This window comes from Mauremys mutica, chromosome 4 (assembly GCF_020497125.1).
Source record: "Mauremys mutica isolate MM-2020 ecotype Southern chromosome 4, ASM2049712v1, whole genome shotgun sequence".
NCBI lineage: Eukaryota > Metazoa > Chordata > Testudines > Geoemydidae > Mauremys > Mauremys mutica.
Window position 1 is genome coordinate 33,716,513 of NC_059075.1, and position 12,765 is coordinate 33,729,277.

A 12,765-nucleotide genomic window follows, 5' to 3' on the forward strand; every position below is an offset into this window, starting at 1 on the left:
GTCAAAGGCTTTCTGACTGTCTAAGTACGCTGTATCAACTGGATCACCCTTGTACACATGCTTGCTCAAAGAATTCTAATAGACTGTTGCAGCATGATTTCCTTTGGACTCTTCCCCAACATATCGTGTTCATGTATGTGTCTCATAATTCTGTTCTTTACTATGGTTTCAATGAATTTGCTTGGTACTGAAGTTAGGCTTACTTGCCTGTACTTGTTAGGATTGTCTTTGGAGCCTTTAAAAAAAAAATCAGCATTACATTAGCTAACCTCCAGTCATCTGATACAGTGACTGATTCAAGAAATAGGCTGTATACCACTGTCAGTAGTTCAGCGATTTCTTATTGGAGTGCCTTCAGAACTCTGGGTTAATACCATCTAGCCCTGATGACTTACTACTGTTTAATTTATCAATATGTTCCAAAACACCCTCTACTGACACCTTAGTCTAGAATGGTTCCTCAGATCTGTCACTTACAAGAATGGCTTGGGTGTGGAAATCTCCCTCACATCCTCTGCAGTGAAGACAGATATAAAGAATTCATTCAGCTTCTCTGCAATGGTCTTATCTTCCCTGAGTGATCCGTCAGCATCTTGATCATCTAGTGGCCCCACTGATTGTTTGGCAGGCTTCTTACTCCTGATGTACTTAAACATTTTTTTGCTGTTAGTTTTTGTGTCTTTTGCTATTTGCTCTTCAAATTCTTTTTTAACCTGCCTAATTATACTTCCATATTTGACTTGCTAGAGTTTATGCTTCTTTCTATTCTCCTCAGTAAGATTTGACTTCCAATTTTTAATTGATGCCTTTCTGTCTCTAGATGCCTTTTAATGAAACTTAAATTTATATTTGTAAAAACTTAAAAGGAACTTTAAATTTGTTGCCATTTTACTGTTTCACCCAGTAAAAGAGAGAGAGGAAAAAATATACTTACTCAGCCTGGATTTTTCTCATTGCTGAGGATTCCATAGAATACATGGACGTCATGCTAATCAGAAAAATAGATATTAAAAAAATAGCATTAGGCAATTTCCTAGAAACCTCCAATTCCCTGCATTTCACTCTCTTTCTGGAGCAACCCACAATCATGAGATGCCCTCACCCAAAAGTGTCTGCCAAAGAACACCGAACCCCTGTGGTAATAACTGGGTTAGCTGTACCAGTGAGAGTTATGGGAATGTCACTAACATCCTTTATCCATTTCATCTCTATAGAAAACAATCCCCTGCTCCAGTGGCAAACTCCACTTTTTAACTTCAAAGCAGATGAGAGTTTCCTTCAGGAGTATTATTACTCCAACAAAACTCTAATATTGGGGCAGTCAGAACCCTTACCCCAAAGATGGACGGTATCCCTCAGACTGAAAAGGAAGTCCCAATGTTACACCTGAGGCTGGGTCTCCATCATGGCAGTACAGCATCCCATAATCCATTTAGTGCTTTTAGAAGAACATTTAATATAGTGCATGTAACTCTTACTCATGCAAGTAATCTCACTGCACTCACATCATCTTGGCACAGAAAGGAGACTATTATTTAATTTCTTGTCATACAAACATCTCCATGACTTCTTCCATGCCACTATATATAGAGCTGAGCAAATAATTGATTTTTTGGTTTGACAGATACAAAAAAAACCAAACAAACTTTTGTTTTGGGTCAAACTAAACATTTAATCTGACCCAAAACAACATTCTTTCATTGTTTTGTTTCATTAAGTTTTCAGGTGTTTTCTACTCTTTAAAAAAATCTCTAACAAATATAGCTAAATTTCTAAACCAATTTGCAAATAGTTTATTCACTCAGAAATGCATTTTCAGTCAAACAAAACTATGTGCCAAAAAAAAAAAATTAAAAAAATTCACCCAGCCCTAGCCACATATACTTGGAACACTGTCTCAGAAACTGCCCATCCATCCACCACTCTTGCCTTAATGTAATGTAATGACCCAACCATTCCCAGTCTTTGTTTAGACACAAGATTGGGAATGGTTGGGTCATTACATTAATTGAATCTATTTCCCTATGTTAAGTTCTCCTCACACCTTCTATGGGCCATCTTAATTATCACTTCAAACAGTTTTTTTCCTCCTGCTGACGATAGCTCATCTCAATTGATTAGACTCTGCCTGTTGGTATGCATACTTCCACCTTTTCATGTTCTCTGTATGTATAAATATCTCCTGTCTGTGTGTTCCATTCTATGCATCCGAAGAAGTGAGCTGTAGCTCACGAAAGCTCATGCTTCAATAAATTTGTTAGTCTTTAAGGTGCCACAAGTACTCCTGTTCTTAATATCATCAGTTACTGCTACATGGAGGTAAGAACCTATTCAGTATATGGCCTTGCTTCATGGGTAATTTAGATGATCAGATATTGGGGATCTTTTTTCTCTTGAAAGGTACTTATTCATGCATGACTATGGAAATGCATCAATAACACCAACACCACCAACCTAACAAAAGAAATAGCTTGTAAGTTCTGATCTTAGTTCTAGTGTGTCTAAGGACTTATTAGTTGTGTTGACTCTGTCATACTCACTCCTGGCTAATAGAAACTCTTGCTCAAATAAGCACAGGATGCAAGAACACAGTGATCTACATATTAAAAGTATATAAAGATTTCTTCACTTATTTCACATATATCTCACTTTATTGGCTTAATGTTGGAATTTTATCATAAGGAAAATGTGAATATTGCTTCCTGATCTATGCACAAAGTCATTAATCTCCAAAAACTCCTTGCTATAAAACAGGGCTCACAGACAGAAATGGTAATGATGGCCAATGAGCCTAATAACTAGTGGTGAGGCAAGCAATAAAGCATGTTTGAAATATTTCCTTCTGCAAATCAGGCACCTTGGCAAGGAGTACTGAAAAGCATCCATCCTTCCCTCAGACTCATCTGGAGCAGACGTGACTTCAGCCTACAAACACAGAGATAACATCTTTATTATTGGTGCAACACTACATAGCAAAACAAGGATCAGAACATGGTTAGTCATGAGGCGTCAGGAGTGTGGGGGGACAGGAGGTTTCTGCCAAGCACATAGTCATTAGGAAATTCCAGCTTAGAAGACCAGGGGGAGAATTTTGTTAAAATTTTATCATCTGCATGTGATTCAGCTAATCTATTAACATTAGTTTTAAAACTATGTTCTTAATAATCCTTTGCTATAATATTATAAGCATACAGCATCTTTTATTCAAGGATCTCAGAAGAGTACTTACAAATATTAATAAAACCTCATAACACCTTTCTGAGGTCAATATTAACAGTACATTAAGGCACCTGGAGGTTAATGGCCTAATCTGAACATAGGCATAGGCTAAACACCTAAATCTCCAGCTGAAGCCAAGAGAGCTGTGAGTACTCACTTCCTCTGAAAATCAGGCCAAAATGACTTATCTAACCACACAAAATGTGTCAGTGGTAGAGTGGGAGTAAAATCTAGCCGTGCTGAGTCCTATTCCATTGCACTAACTACCAGACCATTCCCCCTCACTTCAGGCACTCACACAAACATAGAGATGGTAAAGTTGTCTACTGCCTGCATTTTAAACGACAACACTCAGAAAAGGCCATTAATGCTCCATTACTGACTGTCACTCTTTCATCAGCAAGAAAAAGGCTGATGTGACAGATGTTGCCATATGAATACATAGTACTCAGCTGGACTGGAGGGGAGCTACCTAATTATCAAAGCTTTCTCTGAACCAATTTCTTCCCAGTTCAGATGCAGCCATTCTGTCATTTTTAGGGAAGGTATAAAGCAGCAAATATCCCGCAAGCATAAACAGAACTATTTGCTTTATTCATAATCTGAGATGTTAAAGGTCCAATTCTGTGACCCTTAGTCAGAAGTCCCTACTCATGTGAATCGTTCTATTTACGTTGACAGGATTATTTGGTTAAGGAATATGTGTCTGTGTACAGGCTATAGGATGAGGTCCAAAATTTGGTAGCTATTTGAAAAATCTCAGTTCCAGGTCATACTCTTCAATACAAAAATGAGCAGAAAGGGAAAATGTTAAGACAAAATATCTTCAGAGCTGATGCCACTTATCACCACAAATCAATAGTGTGCACTCAAAAATTACTGAAAATTTTCCTCTGGTAAAAGACATTTCTGTGCTATTGCAATTGTCGTCACAAGCTATATATTACATCTGAAAAATATGAGCTGAGAGACAGAATCTGCCTCCCTTGCTCATGCTGAGCGGTACCCTACTCCTTAAAGTCCTACTGAAATCTATGACACTACTTGTAGAGTAACATACTATTCAACATGAGTAAGGGCAGCAGAGCCTAACAAAGAGATCTGTTGGTATAAAAGACAAAACTAAGCACCAGCTAACCACAATCATTATAAAATCTCCTATGACTGTCAAGAGTATATTTAATAGCATAGTGCAGTGGTTCTCAAACTTCATTGCAACGCAACCCCCTTCTGACAACAAAAATTACTACATGATCCCAGAATGGGGGTCCGAATCCTGAGCCTGAACCAACCCCACTGCCCTGTGCGGGTGGAGAAGGGGCCAAAGCTGAAACCCAGCTGTAAACTGAGCCCCGCCACCCAGGGCTGAAGCCAAAGCCTGAGCCCCACCACTCTGGGCTGAAGTCCTTGCGTCCTGGCGATCCCATTTAAACAGGGTCACGACCCACTCTGGGGTCCAGACCCACAGTTTGAGAACCCCTGGTGTAGCGTAAAGACAAATTGACTGATGGCACCAATACACAAAAGGCTGAGACTTCTATCTCAAATCATCCTGTTGTGTGTAGGTGTTGAAGCAAATCAAGAATTAAGCTCAAAATGGAGATACCATACGTGTGTGTGCCCCCCCCACTCTCTCTCTCTCTCTCTCTCACTCACACAATGACACACTGAAGGTAACTATGCAAGGAAACAAGGAAATTCCCAAATTATACCCTGATAAAACAGCTCCTAGGCATTTGCAATATGATAATCTAGCAGTTATTGCATATTTTATACTTTTTATGAAATGAAGATTCTGTAAAATACATATTTACAGGGCATTTGAAACATGATTATTGATTCTGAAGCCCTAATACACATTTGGAGGTTAAGTAGCGATAATAGTTTCTTATATAAATACTTAAGTCTTTAATAAAAAAACGGTTACCTACCTTTCGTAACTGTTGTTCTTAGAGATGTGTTGCTCATGTCCGTTCCATTCTAGGTTTGTTCGTGCCCACCTGCACGGTTATCGGAGATTTTTGCCTTAGTGGTATCCGTAGGGTTGGCTGTGGCAGCCTCTGGAATGCTGTGCTCATGCATCAGTATATCAGGCGCCGCCGGCCCTATGCCCTCTCAGTTCCTTTTTGCCAGCAACTCTGACAGAGGGGCAGGCGGGGGCAGGATTTGGAATGGACATGAGCAACTCATCTCAAAGAACCACAGTTACAAAAGGTAGGTAATCGTTTTTTCTTTTTTGAGTGATTGCTCATGTTGATTCCATTCTAGGTGACTCACAAACAGTATCCCTGGAAGTGGGATCGGAGTTCACAGTTGTGTGGCTTGCAGCGCTGCTCTGCCAAAGCCAGCATTGTCTCGGGCTTGCTGGATAAGCACATAGAGAGACAAACATGTGCATAGATGACCAGGTAGTGGCCCTGCAGGTATCTTGAATAGGCAATTGGAGCAAGAAGGCCACCGATGAAGCTTGCGTCCTAGTTGAATGGGCGGTTACAATTGCTGGAGGAGGCACTTTCACCTGTTCATAGCAAAACTGAATGCAGGCAGTGATCCATGATGAGATCCTCTGGGTTGACACCAGATGACGTTTCATCTTGTCCGCCACTGCAATGAACAGCTGCATTGACTTACTTGCTTGGTCCTTTTGATGTAAAAGGCTAGCACTCTTCTGATATCCAGAGAGTGCAATCTATGCATCTCCTCATACCTATGAGGCTTTGGGAAGAAGACTGGCAGGAATATGTCCTGGCTCACATAAAACTGAAACTGAAACAACCTTGGATAGGAAAGCTGGGTGTAGCTGCAGCTGGACTTTGTCCTTGAAAAACACATAGGGCGGCTCTGAGGTTAGTGCCCTAATCTCAGAGACCTTATGAGCAGAAGTTATTGCCCCCCAGGAATGACACCTTCCAGGGGAGCAGAAAAAGGGAACAGGAAGCCAGTGGCTCACATGGGCCCCCCATGAGCTGTGCCAGCACTAGATTCAGGTCCCAAAGAGGGACTGGGTCTCAGACACGGGAGTAGAGTCACCTCAGACCATCATGTCATGAGTGAAGACTGAGCTCCTCTGGACTGGAGGGTGAAAGGCTGATATAGCAGCCAAGTGGACCTTAACTGATGAAAGGGACAAGCCCTGGAGCTTAAGATGTAGGAGATAGTCCAGGATTGACTGCATCGAGGCCTGCTCAGGCCTAATATTCCGGTCCAAGGCCCAGCATGTGAACTGTTTCAATTTGGCCAGGTAGGTTGCTCTGGTAGAGGGCTTCCTGCTGCCCAACAGTACCTGCTGGACATGGCCTGAGCACTCCCGCTCTTCCACATTTAACCACACAGCAGCCAAGCAGTCAGTTGCAGCGCTGCCAGGTTCAGGTGCAGAAGATTGCCATGGTTCTGGGACAGCAGATCCGGCCAGAGAGGCAGCTGCAGTGGGGCCACCACCGAGAGGTCCAGCAGCATGCTGAACCAGTGCTGGTGATGCCAAGCTGGGGTTATTAGCATTACCTTCTCCCTGTCCTGTTTGATCATCATGAGGACTCTGTGGATTAATGGCACTGGTGGGAAGGAGTACATCAGGGCCCCCAACTATGAGAGTAAAAAGGCGTGTGACAAGGACCCTCTGTCGATCCCTCAAATCAAGCAGAACACATGGCATTTCCTGTTCTGAGAAGCCAACAAGTCCACTTGGGCAGTTTCCCTCCTTTGGAAGATCATGCTGACCACCTCCGGATGGAGTGACCACTCATGGTGAAACACGAAGGTTCTGCTGAGGCGATCTGCTAATACATTCCAGGTCCACAGGAGGTGCATGGCCACGAAATGAATGGCATTCTGCACACAGAAGTCCCAGAGCCGGAGGGCTTCCTAGCAAAGGGCTGTCAACCTGGCTCCACGACGTTTGTTGATATAAAATTTTGCGGTGGTGTTGTCTGTCAGGACTTGTACCACTCTGCCCTTCAAGTGGGACCAGAAAATCTGGCAGGCCAAATGAACCACTCTGAGCTCCCTGACATTTATGTGGAGAGAGCAATCATCCCACAACCAGCGGCCTTGCGTGCTGAGCTCGCCCAAGTGGGCTTCCCAGCCCAGGTCCAAGGCATCGGAAACCAGGGTCAGCGACTGGGACAGGGGCACGAAGGGAACCCCCTCCAACACCGATTTGGGGTCCAACCACTATTCCAGTGACAATCGGATGTGGTCTGGCACCCTGACTACCAGGTCTAGATCATGCCCTTTGGGGGTGTAACAGACGCCAGCCATGCTTGCAGTGCAGGAGATGGAGCCAGGCATGATGGACCACGTAAGTACAAGCTTCCATGTGGCATAACAACCTCAGGCAGGTGTGGGCGGTGATGAGCGGGTGGACCCTTATATGGGAGTTCAAGTCTGACATAGCTTAGAAACAGGCCTCCAGAAGGAATACCTTGGCCCGCATGGAGTCAAGGACTGCCCCTATGAACTCTATCTGTTGCACTGGTACGAGGATCAATTTATTTTCATTTACTAATAGGCCCAGGTCGTGACAGGTAGAACGCACCAGATCGAGACTCCTCTGCACTTGATCCTGCAATCTGCCCTTGATGAGCCAATCATCGAGATCAGGATAGATCTGGACCCCTTGATGTCTCAGGTAAGCAGCTACTGGGGCCATGCATTTGTCAGCCATACCGCATGGCTGACAAGGGGCCAAAGAGCAGCACCATAAATTGGAAGTGAATCTGACCCATCATAAAACAGAGGAACCGTCTGTGTCATTGGAAGATGGAAATATGAAAATAAATATCTTTCAAGTTGAGAGTGGCGTACCAGTCTCCCAGATTCAGGGAGGGAATGATGGAGGCCAGGGAGACCATGCACAACTTCAACTTTTTGAGATATTTGTTGAGTCGCCGCAGGTCCAGAATGCATCTTAGGCCCCCTTTTGCTTTCAGGATTAAAAAACAGCAGAAGTAAAACACTTTCCCCCACATTTCCTGAGGGACCTCTTCCATTGCCCCCAACTGCAGGTGGTTGTCAACCTCCTGAGCGAGGAGTTGCTCATGAGAAGTGTTTGCCAGAGGGCTTTGGAAATCTTCAGGACCCCATCGTGCACCAGAAGCGTGACATGTGCAGGGGTTGATGTGGAGAGCACATTAAACAAGGTGTCCGATTGCGCCATCTCCTCCACCTCTAGGCCTAAGTTTGTGGCCACCCTTCGGAGCAGAGATTGGTGCTCCTTAAAATCATCTGGTGGGCTAGTGTGAGAGGCTAAAGGCAAAAATCTCAGATGAACGTGCACGTAAGCGTGCACACACCTAGAATGGAATCGACATGAGCAAACACTCGAAGAAGAAGGGGTACAGGTATATCTGATTCAAACAACTGGTATCATACTAAAGAGATGGCTCTCCAGAGTCCATTGGGACTACAGCAGGAATTATTTTTATTTTCAGAGTACCAGAAGCTTCTTTACTACATATTCAGGAACTGAATGGTTTCTCACAAGTTCTATTTACTTCCCTAACCTAACAGCATATAAAGGCTCCTTCTTAATATTCCGGTTCGTGTGTCTGTCCAGCTCTCAAACATACATTCAAGCGCAAGTGCTAAAAATCCTTACAGAATCCATCTCCAAACAAATTCTCCTGTACATGATTCTTAAGTCATTTTTTTCAAGAAAATAATTGATTATTTATTCTTTTCCCCCAAAGATTCCCTAAAAGCCCAAAGTCCACACTATTGTCTAATGGGCTGCTACATTCCAGCTTAGAAACAGTGCCATTTTTGAGCTATAGTATTTAAAATAAAAGTCACTAAAGATCTGGCTCTGGTTTTCAAATCCCTCTCCAAAAGTTCCAGGACTATATTCCGTAAGTACAAAAATTCAATACATCATGTTGTGGACCTCTGAGCTATCTATCTGCCTACCTACAATACTGCACCAACTTCATCATGTTTAATAATACTGGGCCAGGTGTCTGCAGTCTTATCCGTATCTCAATTTCATAAGTGTATATTTACATGTGTGCTTACTTGTAAATGTCACATACTACACATAGATTTTTTAAAAAACTAGTTTTTCAGAATCCATTTCAATTTTTCCATATTCTTTCCTATCATTCCAGCTCATTCCTTTGGAACAGGTATCTTGACACATACCAAATTAATCTGTCACCCATCCAGAATATGAAATTTTAATTCAGCTTTACACTGAAGTGGCAAAGATAAAATATGGGTTCTCTGCATGGTGGACATGTAGTCAAAACACCTCAGTGACTGACAGAAATATTGTTTGTATTACCTGTGTTATGATCTTCTGCAGTATGGTAGTATCTTTTCTCTCAGGTTCTCTGGCCTCAGATTGAAAACTACAAAGTTTAAAAAGAATATTAGACAGATCTCTTAGAGTATACATACCTTGTAGTCGAAACAGCTGTTTTCTATATACATTGGCAGAGATTTTCAAAGCCACCTACAGAATCTAGACACTTGATTCCCATAAATGTTAAAGGTTATTGGGCATTCAGATCCTTTAGATATCTTTGAAAATCTTTGCTATAGCTTCAACTCTCATAATGAAACTAAGAGTCAATTTTCAAGGATGGCAATATTTAAGATAATAAAGCCATATCCAGATCATACAAATTGATCTGCTGACTGCATAGCAAAGTATTCAGAATAATTGTCTGAGACTGGGAGTGGAGACTGCGCAAAAAATTAATATAAATTGCAATGGGGCCATTATGTAACCTACAAATATGAAACATGGTAAATTACCACCACTGCAGTCTTCTGAATTCCAAAATATATGGAATAAAATAAGCAAAGACCAATCACTTCCAAGTATAGGGTAGAGTACAGGAGATGCCTGTATTGCTACTGCCTGTGTTTTTAATAAAGTGAGGGCTTGAGTGTCCAGTTTGGCAAATATACCATCCTTCATGAACACGAAATTAACTTAAATATGTCACATAAACTTCAATTGCTAAGGGAAAAAGAATTAAAAATAGAAAGTAACTGACATTCTCAAAAAGGTTTATGAAAGACTTGTGGTAAGAAGCATAAATCAAATGATATTGGGAATCTTGATCTTTGTTTAAATGATCAGACTCAATCAGCAGTGGTTCATGTATTAGAAAAAAGATATTTGATGACAAATGTCTTAATAGAACTATTTAAAACAGTCGAACTTAATGTTTCTTCTATATGCCTTTTTGCTGCAGATGGAAAAGGGGCACAGGTATTTATTTTAAATATACATTAAAATGCCTATTTTCCTCTAGGTATCAATGGAAATCTCATCTAAGTGATCTATCTATCTGTCTATAAAAAGGGACTACCTTTCATGAATTTTAATGTCTAAAGGCATTTTATCTGTGGTGAAGTATATTTGCCATTATACCATATTACTTTAGTCACAATCTATATCAAAAGGAAGTGATGAAGTTAACAGAGGTAAGGGAGGAAGGAGAAGCTCACAGAGTTTCTTGCAAATGTTTTGTTCAATCATTTCATTACATCCACCAGGTAAGCCCTGGTTTCAGATCTGGAACCCTATTTGAATGACCAAGGAAGTTGACAGAGGTTGAGCTCTTCCTACCTCAATATTCCCAAGATTTTGGAAAACAATTCTCCTGATTTAGACAAGTGCTTTCAGGGGTGCTGCACTTGCCACTTGAAATCCAATAGTATGGATTTCAGTCCTGATGCTATGGGGTGCTGAGCCCCCTGAGCTCCCATTGACTTCAGTGGGAGTGGAGGCCATTTAGCATCTTGCATATTGGCCCCACAGTGATTATCTATCCACTGTTTCCTCAAAACATGCACATGCACAGTAGCTCTCTCATTTAAAGGTGCTCAGAGACTATGCTGATGGACATGGTAAAAACCCTAGGCAGGATAGACAGCTCATACAAGAGAGGAGCATTAGGGATACAGGCACTGAGGCGACTAAGGTCCCGACTATAAGAAACTTACTTTAGATGGAAAAATTTGACAACAAAAATTCTGCCTATGAGAACATTTTATACAAAATAAAATTGCCTTCTTCTGCATTAACATGTCCACTGCTCCAAGCAGCAGCACAGTGCAAGAGAAGGCAATTTTATCTTGTATAAAATGTTCACACAAACTGTATCTTAAAATGTTTTAACTAAAAATAGAATCACATATCTTAGAAAGGGAAAAAAAGCAGCATTAAGAGATGTATTCAAGGGGAAAAGGGCATTCTGAGTGAGATTTCAAAAAGGGATGGAGAGTCAATTAGGGAGACACCGGAATACTCTCTATATAGACTGCAGGAGCTGCAGAAGGGAAGGTTCATGTGTAAAACTGTGAGAAAAGACAGAAAGAAAGCCAGTGTAAAAGACAGAGAGAGCAGGGAGGAGAACAGATACATGAGGAATGAGTCTCCACTTTCTTGTACCTTGTGTTGCCATTGACACCAGTGCAAAGTGCATGTAGAATACTGCCATTTGGATCTGGTAGCATTTGAAATCCAGAATGCTTAGGTGTAAACAGTGACACGAGGTGAAAGGGAGTAGAGAATCATGTCCACAGTCTATGATACAGACTGGAGCAGGTCTTTGGAGGATTTTTAACACAAGAGACCAAATTCTGTTATCATTTACATTAGTGATAAGTCTGGAAGAATTGTAGTGATTTCAATTAAATTACGCTGGATTTGCACCTGTATAGATGGGAGAAGACTTCAATGCAGTATGTAGCTTTATGAAGATCCTGAAATAATTAACACTTAAATAACACTATTTTAAAATTTTAGTCTCTGTACCTGCTCAAGTCCGTTTGTGTTTCTGCTTCCACCTGCTGCTTGGGGGGGTCCTTCCTTTTTCTTTTAGCAGGTGTGTAATACCTATACTGTGACAGGAAGGATTTAGCATCTGATTTTAAGGTGCGTGGAGTGAACGGTTGATGGCTGTCAGTAAAGTGGTCAGAGTGCCTATCTAGGAGATCCCCGCTGTACACTTTGGATTCAATATCCTGATGCTTGTGAGAAGGACTGATGTTCATAACACTTTCAGCAGAAGAACTGTATGAAACTCCAGAGTATTTTCTTTGTGGACTTGAAAAACTGACACTTGAATTAGAGATCGAGGCATTAGATGTTTTCCGAGTATCTTTTCTAACACATTTTGCAGGGTTGGGAAGATCCAAGCCTTGCCTGCCTGAAGACAATAATGATCTAGACAAATGCTTCTGTGCATTTTGTGCATGAGGAGATAGCTGGTCATTGTCTTCTGCTTCAAATGAACTCTAGAAAAACACAAATGATAATGTTCTGTGAAATGATTGCTTAACTGGTTTCTTTTCAAGAGATTACATGGAGCACATCTGAAGTATGAGGCACATAAAGAGTGTCAAAAAGCAACTATTTATCTCAGAAAATCAGTGTGAACAATTGGTTTGACCCAAAATAAAGGAAATCATTAAATATGAAATAATTATAAATTATGAAACTGAACAAAATTTAACAAATTACACTTATTATTAATACAGTAAAATGTCTGTACATTTTTACTCTGAAAAGTGTCAAGATAAAAACTGCACATC

At 41.3% G+C, this 12,765-nt stretch overlaps 1 protein-coding gene across 8 annotated transcripts in view; it reads right to left on the bottom strand.

Annotated features, from left to right (window-relative positions):
• Positions 1–12,765, bottom strand: part of SPATA7 (spermatogenesis associated 7) — a 69,692-nt gene that overhangs the window by 7,405 nt on the left and 49,522 nt on the right. For all 8 annotated transcript variants that reach the window (XM_045017202.1, XM_045017203.1, XM_045017200.1 and 5 more), the window contains 4 exons: positions 11,987–12,468; positions 9,497–9,563; positions 2,858–2,925; positions 935–988 (listed from right to left, as the gene is read on the bottom strand). In XM_045017202.1, the coding sequence (XP_044873137.1) occupies positions 935–988; positions 2,858–2,925; positions 9,497–9,563; positions 11,987–12,468 (671 nt within the window). The remainder of the gene's footprint in view (positions 1–934; positions 989–2,857; positions 2,926–9,496; positions 9,564–11,986; positions 12,469–12,765) is intronic.